The sequence below is a fragment of the Netta rufina genome, assembly GCF_964035555.1.
Source record: "Netta rufina genome assembly, chromosome: 4".
NCBI classification, from domain to species: Eukaryota; Metazoa; Chordata; class Aves; order Anseriformes; family Anatidae; genus Netta; species Netta rufina.
The window spans coordinates 31,487,797-31,498,112 of NC_140127.1; the positions used below are offsets into that span (position 1 = coordinate 31,487,797).

The following is a 10,316-nucleotide window of genomic DNA, read 5'->3' on the forward strand; positions in this document are numbered from 1 at the left end:
TCCATCATCACATACGTAATTTCACAGTCTTTAAGTTTTATAGCTTGAAGTTCTCTTCCTTTCGGAAGTACTCAGTGAAATCTGAGAGGGAAAAGATTTTAGCACAAACAAAGAATTTTTCATATATCCCATCTGAAATAAACTTTATGAGGGGTATGTATGCATTATTCATCTTCTGTACTATCTGGAATTAATAACACATCCATTGCATCTGACACATTATCACCACAGAGCTGTTTACCTATACTACATTCAGGTGAAATAATGTACGGGCACAGACTTGCTTGCTTGAGAACATGACACGAACTTTAAGGCTCAAATTATTGCAGGAATTTCTCCTCAAAGTTCCTCAGTTTCCCCAGGCAACACTGTCCTTTGTGCATAGAATTGATTTGTGTCTTCATTTGCCCTGGTTTCATTTGAACACGTTTCTCTCACTGCCCAGACTAGGGGAAGAAGGAAAGTCTATAAATCAATTATGCCCTGACTAGCCCTGTTCTTGTCTCTTCCTTGCTTCATGATGGGGGGATTTATTCTCTGACGTTCTTAGTTCTCCAATTTTAACAGCTTCAGATTTCCTCACTACTGTCATACCAATTTTCTTTTTAAATAATATCTAGTTTAATATCTTCAAAAATGAAGATATGAAAATCACTATTGATTGCATAAATAAGCAATTTTAATGAAGAATAAAAAACGTCTCTTCAGCAACACTAACCTTGCATGGATTTACATACATCTCCTAGCTTCTTAGAGCAAAGAACCTGGCACAAAGTAGCTCTGTTATTGTGGAGTGGTATTTATAATGATAGCACCAGGTAAATAACTCAGGAATTCAAAGACAAAATTTATCCCTTAAGGTCATTACCTGGATTAATACAAGAAAAGTCCCCAAGAGAGTTTAGAAACTATGAGGCAAGGATTATATTAATCTATGAATTCAGTGGTTCTTTATGGGTCTGACAAATAAAATGCAGATAATAGTTTTCATTCAGTTATTGCTCTTAGCGTTATTAAAATGTTGGTAATGTATGTATGTCCATTACACATTTTATACAAGACATGATTATACCAACTATGGGGCCATAGTCAGTTATGCCCCACAACCAGCCTCTGCCCAGCCATGTGGCACAGTTTTATACACCAAAACATACATATACTAAGCCCGTTTTTGTGCAAGCCTAGCCCCTCTGTTTCTGTCGCTTAAACTCTCAAACCTAATTTTGCTCAAATTCACTTTGACATGCTTTCTGCTCAATCCTGCTTTGGCTACACTGTGTTGACACACACTGAATAGCACTGTATATATAACACTGAATTGTTATATATACAATAGAACAGCTCTAAGAAGATGTATATGGCTACCTGAGGAGAGGTGGCAGCGTGGTGGCTAAGTCATTCTCCTGAGAAATGAGGCCTGTCAGTTCAAATTCTTGCTCTGAATCAGAGATGACATTTCACCTTGGGTGTTCTACCGCCTCCTTGCAGATCCTTAAACGAGTATTGCTGCTGGCATTCTTTGGCTTTGTATAAAGCTTGAACCTATTCAATAGGAAAAGAACATAGTGCTTAAAAAAAATAAAGTACCAGTGTGTGAATGGGGAGACCTAGGTTCCTATTTCACCGCAGCAGACGAAACAAGATCCTCTGCAGACTCCTCAGTCTGTGGGTATAAGCCTGCTTATAGATTCATTTTCTCTTAGTAGGAAATGGGGACAAAACGTGGGTTTCCACATCCTTCTGACAGCTGGGATTTGGGGGAACTCTGAGGGAAGTTGCTACCTGATCGCTTTTGGTGAGAAAAATGCCTAATTTTCCTATGCAGCAAGATACTAAAGTGAACCCTTGCATAGGTAGCTGTTGAATCCACACCATGCAGTGGTGCACCATGTGGAGGTCTGTCACCCTAAAACAGGCACTGACTCGGGCACCACCTCACCTCCACACGGCACAGTGGAAAGCAATGGGATAAATTAGTGCAACTTTGGTACAAAATGATACTTCAGAGAAAGCTCAGGAAGTAGTAACATAAAGATGCCATGAATAGACAGAAAGATAATTTGTAATTAATCACTTTCATCCAGGATGATATAAAGCGGTCTTAAAATCATTGAGAATTAGCCCAGCAAGTATAACTTCAGCACACACTGTCATGGTTACTTCAAAACTCTTTATATACCACACTCTAAAAGGCTTAAAAGAGTTGAAACAACTTTTAACCAGAGGTGGGGGGTGATGGGAAGAGGATTTACTTTTTAAATAAAGGATGCTATTTGTGGAAATAATACAGTTTTGATGAAGGGTTCAGAGTCAACTGTAACTGATACCTATGATTGATGTCCATAATAATTGCACACTTGTGTAATCCTTCCTCACCCATAACTGTTTTGAGCTTACATTTTGGATATTATTAACACTCAGACAAAAATAACTTGTGGACAATATCATGAAAGTACATGGTTGAGAATTAATCTATTTTTGTAGAACTGTTTAAGAATGATGGATACTTTTTCTTCTTTAAGTAAACACCAGCTAATTCTCTAGACCTCCCTTCTCTGCTCATGAAAAATCCAAGTCTGAATGATTTCATGGATTTTTAAAGGATGATAGCAAGATACAGTATACAAAAAGCTGAATTTCTCCACCTGACAAACATTTGATGCCACTACATTGCTAACACTTCAGTACTGGAGTTTTGTTTGTTTGTTTGTTTGTTTGTTAATTTTTAAGAGAGAACACAACAAATTTAGGAGCACTGAAAATTTAAAAAAAAAAATTAGGAGGCTGAAACGTTGCTGTAGAAAGAGACTCCAAGTGAAAGTATCACGTTTATTTTTATTCTTGATAAGCAACAGGGCAGCTTGGAATAAACACCAATTGAAATTTTCTTCATCTCTTTAATGAGTTCAAAGAGGCTAAGCAAAGACACAGAAGAGTTGAACATTGCTGTGTACAACACAGTAAACAGATTAAAATTTTATACCTGAGCAAAAAAGGAATTTAACTATTAACTACAGCATGCAGAATAACTGATAAGTTATCACATAAACCTAGCATACTGTTATTAGGTTACACTCGTTCAGATGTTTTAATTTTTACAAAAGCTAAAGATGGAAAAAGCTCCAAGATGAGATGAGTGTGTGACATAAAACCACAATAAGGAAAAGCATATGACCATCTAGCAGCCTTTCCAGAGGATCAAAATTATCTGCTGTTTTATTATGCAGAGAGAAAGCAGCAAAAATTCAAAGCCTGCAGAGTTAATAACACATTAGGCATTTAAGTAGGTCTTGAAAATTAAAATATTGGCAGTTTATGAAGTGTTCACAGAAGACCTGAGCCTGCATCTCCTGCCTTCAAATGCCATTTTACACCTTTGTGTTTATGAGCTCTTCCAAATGTGGAATGAAAGGTAGGGACCTGCAGGGAATGAGCCATCAGGTCACAGGCTTGCAGTTTTGTCACCAGAATAACCACAGCCGATTCTTAAGGAACGACTTTCTACCCCATTTGATCGGCCAAAGCCCACCATATCCTTTCTTCACACCAAAACTGGTATTTTTTCATTTTTGCTTTTTCTTTCCTCTAATCCATTTTGAATGCTTTCATTTGAAGTGCTTCAGTACAAGTCAAAAACAGTAACACATTTCTCATCCTAATTCCATTATTTTTGCAAAAGGTTCCTGTGGAAGAAAAGGGGTCTGAAAACCTTAATCTTTAACCAGCAGAGCCCATTCTCCCCAGACAGATTTCATTTTCCCAACAGACTTCGATTCTCCCCAGTCTCCACATGCAATATACAAGTTGCCTGCTCCCATAGTATTTCTGTGCTAGAAATCAGCTGTATGTCTCCCTACAGCAAAAGCAGCAAAATCTGCTTTTGTCATTTAGATTTGTCATGAAGAGATGGGAGGGATGGGAGTGTCTCTTAGCATGAGACAGCCATAAATGAAGTCTCTCCCTTTTATTTCCTCAGCTGTATAGTCACAACCTTGTGGTGACAATCTAATCTTCCCTCAAATCACACCACCTGCCTTGACTTCCCTGCTACTCTTCTTTCACCATTTATGAGTAAAACTATGCATTAAAAATGCATGTGTCAAAATGGATTTGATTCCTTTGTCCACAACATATGCGTATCTTCTTTAAAGTCAGAAATTTTAAACATTAGTAGGTTGTGTGAAAGAGTCTCCAGGGAACTGACTCCTCTTTGCTTCCAGTTTCTTCCTAGCTTTGAAAGCTGCTGATACTTCAGGGTGGATGGAGTCCAGCCGCTGCTCGCACTGAAAGGCTGTGAGGAAGGCCGTCCTGTAGTTGTTATTCATCCAGCCATAGAGAAGGGGGTTAGCAAATGTTGAGCACATGGCGATGACGTGAAACACCGTGTAGATCAGTTTGTACTCTTTCAGGTCTAACACCTGACTGTCAATATCACTGACCAGCTGGAAGGTGTGAAAGGGCAGCCAGCTGACAGCAAACACCACAACCACGCACACCAGCATCTTGGTGGTTTTCTGCCGCCGCTGGTGGTAGTGGTCGTTCGCCGCCCCTGGACTAACGTGGTTCTTGAGCTTGGTCCAAATACGGGTGTAGGCGTAGGAGATGACCGCCAGAGGCAGCACGTACTGGATCAGAAGCATGGAGATGCTGTAGACGGTACCGTAGTTAAGCTGCCCCTCCCCTGGCCATTTCTCAGAGCAGACCACAATCTTGAAGTCAGGAATGATCTCAATCAGTGAGTATTCACGGAAGATGGCCAGAGGACTTGCCAGCAGGGCACTGACAGCCCAGGCAACTCCTATGATCAAGAAGCTGATCCGCTTAGAGATTTTGCTTTCCAAGTGGTAGACGATGCAGCGATGCCGATCCAAAGCAATTACAGTCAACGTAACTGTTGACACGTGCACAGCAAGAGCCTGGGCATAAGGCACCAGGTGGCACAAGACTGGGCCCAGTTTCCATTCACCCAACAGTGTGTAAACTAAAGTGAAGGGTAGGCACAGTGTATTCACCAGCAGATCAGCCACGGCCAGGTTGGCAATGAAGAAGTTAGTCACTGTGCGCATGCTTTTGAACTTGATGATCACATGGATCACAAGGGAGTTTCCGATCACCCCCAGCAGGATGATGGAACAGTAAGCAAAGATGAGGATTATCTGCACTTCGACTAGCGTTGTGCTGTCCTTCAGTTCTGGTTTTGGGTCGAGAGCCAGCTCATTGAGTGGCGTGGTGTATCTCGGCAAGTACAGCTTGGTGAACAGCTCCATTTTCATTTCATCTGTCTGGTTTTCTTCATCTATTGCTTCCAGGGGCCCCATCCTTGCAGCAGCCTGGTCTAAGCAATAGAGCTGTACCTGAAAAACAAACCAATACAAGACCATGTGGAGAAATCAGACTGTGGTGGTGAAGACCAGAAGTAATGAACGGCTACACCTACAATAATGAAAAGCTACAGCTCTTTCCTCCTCTAACCCAGGTTCTACATCCCAGGATTAAGAGGAGATCTGTCTTAATATATTTAAATTCTGTTGCCCTTACATTTGAAGCCCGATCCTGTAATATTATTCAGGCATGACTCCTGCTGAAAATTGGGACAGATTTCAAAAGCATTTCAAAGACAAAGTTTGCCTCAGTAAATGCAGAAGGATTAAGATCCAGCTGGGCAGCATATCCTTTTTTTTACAATCCACTACCTAAAACTATTGCTGATTTAGCACAAAACTTCCGTTAATACCTATGGGAATTCTACATGGAACTGCACCATCCAGACTGTTATTAGCATAATACTCTTCCAGCTTTTCCTTAATGGAAAGTGTCCTTTAAATAGTTACCAAATTCTTACAGGTTTAGGCCCATCCTTAACGCCAGAGAACAGATTATTGATGTCTTTTTTAATGAAAATTTATTTTATGAAAGCTAGTGCCACAAGGCAAGCAAAAATACCCTTCTAGCAGATCTGAAATAGTAGCATTTCTCTGAAATGACTGTACAATGTATTCATGCTGAAATTTAACTCAAAACACAGCTAAATCTTGGATATAAAAAATATTTCCTTTTTGTGTAATGTTTGAAAAAACACAGTTCCTTGGAGGCTGCCAATCATTTTTTGACTGCAGCCATAGAGAAGAGCAAATCATTCCCCTTCTGATGTCAGTAAGAATTTCACCACTGGCATCAAAATCACATTTTGTTGACTTCCCCACACAGGCTGAGCCAAATTCTGCTCGGCTAGCCTACGCTACCCTAAGAATTCAGTAGGCATGGATGGATAAATGTATGCTTTACAGTTAATTTCTGGCTTGGACTTCAATCCTATGTAGTGTGCCTGTCCCCAGGTAGACTGTCCAAACCATGGATGGCGTCACAAGTGCCATGCACCTGTGGACTCCCTGGCTTGACCTGTGAAAGTACTAAGCAAGCATTTATCAGCACAGTGGGCTCACAGAAAAAACACCGCCATTTGCCACTGATAGGAAAGCCAACGCTGTTACTACTCTGTTTGCCCATTCATACATTCCCTAAGTAAAGCAACAGAGTAGAGAAGAAATGTCACTTACTTGACACCAGGTGTTACACAGTTTAGTCCACCTTGAATTCAGGTCTGCCTAAAGAGACATTCAAGCTATTAACAACTGTGGTTTTTTATGTTGTTTGTTTGTTTGTTTTAATTTATTTATTATTATCATTATTTAAATCACATCCACATCACTGCAGATTTTCATTCCTACCTCTATCCCCACTGACATTTACTGGCAACATCGCTAGGTGTGATTTCCTAACAGAATTGCTGTACACGTGCACCTGCATCTTGTGACTGGCTACTACATTATGCCTCAGAAACAAGCACCATCTGCCAGCAGGTGACCGAGCCCTTTGTGTTTTGCTTGCATACCACACAATATCCCAAAGAATTTCTCAGTGCAAGCCTTTGTTTTTTTCAAAAGGTGCAGCTCAACCACAGGAACTGAAAGCTATTTTTCCCCCAGAATAAGCTGGTCATTATTACGCTATATTGTTTAGTCTACACTTAGTGTAAAATTAATAGTGTAAGGCTGAGAGATACACTGTGAGACATAGCTGACATAGTGTAACACCATGAGATACATAGCTGAGGTGTGCTAGGTGTTTGTAGAAGCTTACAGTGCAGTTTTTGGTAATGTAATCAGTTGTCACCTACTAGTCTAAGCAAGGGCGGCAAGGCAGGACTCCTAATCAATACACCTTCAGTCCACCAGGTAAAAAATGTAAAAGATACATGAAAATTTGCACCACCAAGGCTATGCAGATGTCCAGAACTCATCTGAGCTTTTCCCTTCAACCTGTGTGCCTATGCCCAAGAATTATGCTTGCATGTATTAATAAAGTAGAGCTTTGGTGAGGTCCCAAGATTGTCAGGTACTCCAAGATCTCATAATGTTTTAATTGCAAAATAAAAGCAAGTCATAATTGCACATTACATGAGATGGGTAAGAGGGAAGGCAAATTTCATACATTTTCCCTTCTTTGCCATGAACCCAGGGAGGATGATGGAACTCAGCCAAAATAATAATAATAATAATAATAATAATAATAATAATAATAATAATAATAATAATAATAACAACAACAATAATAATAATAACAATAATAATAAAGGTATAGCAAAAGAAAACAAAAGAAAAAATAGTATCCCTTTCTTCCATAGCATCCCTTCCTTCCTGAAAATGTTTTTGCTTGTTTCTCTAGTCACAGGCATTCTCACGATTCCTACTTCCAACCCCTTATTTAGCAAAGCCCTCTTTTCTTCTGCCACTTTCATTCCATTTGTTACTATTTGGTCTATTGACAAGCATTTTGGTCTTGTCAATACAACAAAGCTGGGGGAGGGAGGAGGGACAGCCAGGATTTTGAGCCGAGATGCACTGGTGTGTAACTAAGGGATGCAATAAACTGGACAAGTTTGACATTGCCAGTGGGACAGCTGAGTGGGGGAAGAATCAGCTCCTTTCGTTGTACGGGGGAAAACTGAGGTGGCGTTTGCTACCTGAGGAAGTGTTTGGCAGGACCCTTCCTGGTCTTTTTCGGTACAAGCTCTCCATCCGATGGCATGGCATTTGCACCCCTATTGCACATTGCTGTTTGTTTGGGTGTTTTGTTTTGTTTTCCATTTTTCCCCCAGCCCCTCAGGGATGCGCATCAAATTGCACCCAACTTTCGGCAGAGGAAGGCCCGGGGCAGATCTCTTACGGTTCCTGCAGCAAAAGAAGAAGGGCGACCAACCCCCGAGACCACCTCGGCACGCACCCTGCCTCCCGCGGCCGCGGCGCCGCCACCGGGGGCGGCTCGGGAGCCGCTGGGGACTGCGGGGGGAGGCAGCAGGGACCCCGCACCCCTTCCCGTTTCCCTCCCCGGCCCTGCCCGGCACGGCACGGCACACTCACCGCGGCGTTTCTCTCCTGGCTGGCGCTGGGGCACGGCGGAAAGTTTGGAGGTGGCGGCGGCGGCGCCCCCCGGCATGTCGGGGGGGCGGGACGGGGCGGGACGCGGCGGGGGAACGGGGACAGGCGGGGGGTGGGGGGGGGACAGGAGGGACACGGCTCCGCCCCGCAAGGCTGAGGGAGGGGGGCTCCTTCCCGGGAAGCAGCGGCCGGAGAGATGCCGGAGGGAGCGGGTGGAGGTTTGGGGGAAAAAAGGGGAGATTCTGGTCGGTGCCGGGTGCCGCTTCGCGGTGTTCCCGGAGCGCCTCCCGGAGAGGAACATGAAGGGGATGCTCTCGCTGCAGGGAACTGCTGAAATCCTTGGCTGTGAGCGCCCCTGCTCGCGGAGATTTGCTGCTCCTCGTTAGAAGGGATGTGCCTAATGCTAGAGCAGGTGTAAGGGTGAATAAAGCATCTACATATTCCATCAAAAGCAAAAATGGAAGATTGCAGGTTTATTTACGAGGCTGCAAATGCAAAGGCAACAGCTGCTGTAGTTACAAAGTTCTGTGCTCAGTAACCTTCCAAAAAGCCCTCCTGTCAGCCTAGCTCCAGCCAGCACTATCTCTCTCCAGGGTGTAACTTACAAGATGAGAATCAAAGGAGTATCTTCTCAGTGCATGGCTGGAGGGCCTTATTCACCAAGCAGGACTTCTGCCCTAATGTCACTCCCAAGAATAGGAACCAGCAGGCTGTGCTTTCTCTGAGGCTACAGCTCCAGTGCTGGGACAAATCTTTCAAATCTTACAGAGGCTGCTATCTGGAAAGGGAATGCTCTCTTCTCTGTCTCTTCTTTGCATTAATATTTCAGGTGGCTTCAAAGTTCAGCAGCATAAGCTTCCCTCTTCTGTCCTGCTTCCTAAGATGACCCTGAACTAGAACTCTTTCTTTGTTGAAGGTAATGGTCCTTACCTTGGTTGTAGCTCAGTATGATACTCTTATCAGAGCACAGAATGTAAGTAGAGTATCAAAGAGTAACTTCAGCAATTTAAAGTTGTTTTTGAAATTCAAAACATGTCTTAAGAACCCCCTTAGATCTTTGCTAATTCAGGCTACCTCTATGAAGGGCCTTGCTCTTCGTCCTTTGGCACTTCTGGGGCTGTTAATGGAATGCTCCGAGCTTCTTGCAAAATAGATTTCTTTTATGACTAAATAAAGAGCCAGGAATTTCAGTTCTCCTATCCCTGTTTATTTATTTTCCCAAATTAATTTCACTGTGGCATTTATTTTTTGGTGTAACTTCAGACATGACTGCATGCCATGAGTTTTAGTACAGCACCGTTATAATGCATGGCTGTTACTGCAGTTCTTGACTTTCCTTCTCTTGCAAACAGTGTGTGCTGGTGTTTACTCATCTTAGGGGTGTAGCTATTGTGCTTTACACCACACAGTCTTTCTAAATTAAGATGTGTTTTTGCTTCTCCTAACATCTTGAAGAATATAGCAATGCTACAGATCTTTACAATCTGTATAGCTCAAATCACCTCAGCATCCCATAGCTAAGGAAAAGCTGTTCCTTTCTTTTACTTCCAAGCTCCTGAAGAAAAATCAAGAAATTGTGCAGGCTCCTAGAAGCTGTTAAGCTGGCTAAGGTCACAACCCTCTCCAAGCAAGGCAGCACATCCCACAATTTGACAATCTTCACCGTAAGATAAAATTTCATTGTGTCAAATCAGAGTTTTTTCTGTTCCGAATGCCTCTTGTCCTAGCCCTGTGCTCCTGCTGGTGTCTGCAAACAGTAGTTAGATCTCCCTTTAGCCTTGTCCTCCTTAAGGTTGAACGAACACAGTTCCCACAGCCTCTTTGAAGGCAGTGTGGTCCAGCCCCTGTTCATCTCGGTGGCCTTTCCTTGGGCTCACT

At 42.6% G+C, this 10,316-nt stretch overlaps 1 protein-coding gene across 1 annotated transcript; it reads right to left on the reverse strand.

The window, feature by feature from the left end:
* Positions 1–4,160: 4,160 nt before the first annotated feature.
* NPY2R (neuropeptide Y receptor Y2) lies at positions 4,161–5,318 on the reverse strand (the record flags this gene model as incomplete). Its single annotated transcript, XM_084285431.1, has 1 exon — positions 4,161–5,318. One exon carries the CDS (start codon positions 5,316–5,318, stop codon positions 4,161–4,163), a length of 1,158 nt encoding a protein of 385 aa, XP_084141557.1.
* Between the last annotated feature and the right edge of the window lie 4,998 nt (positions 5,319–10,316).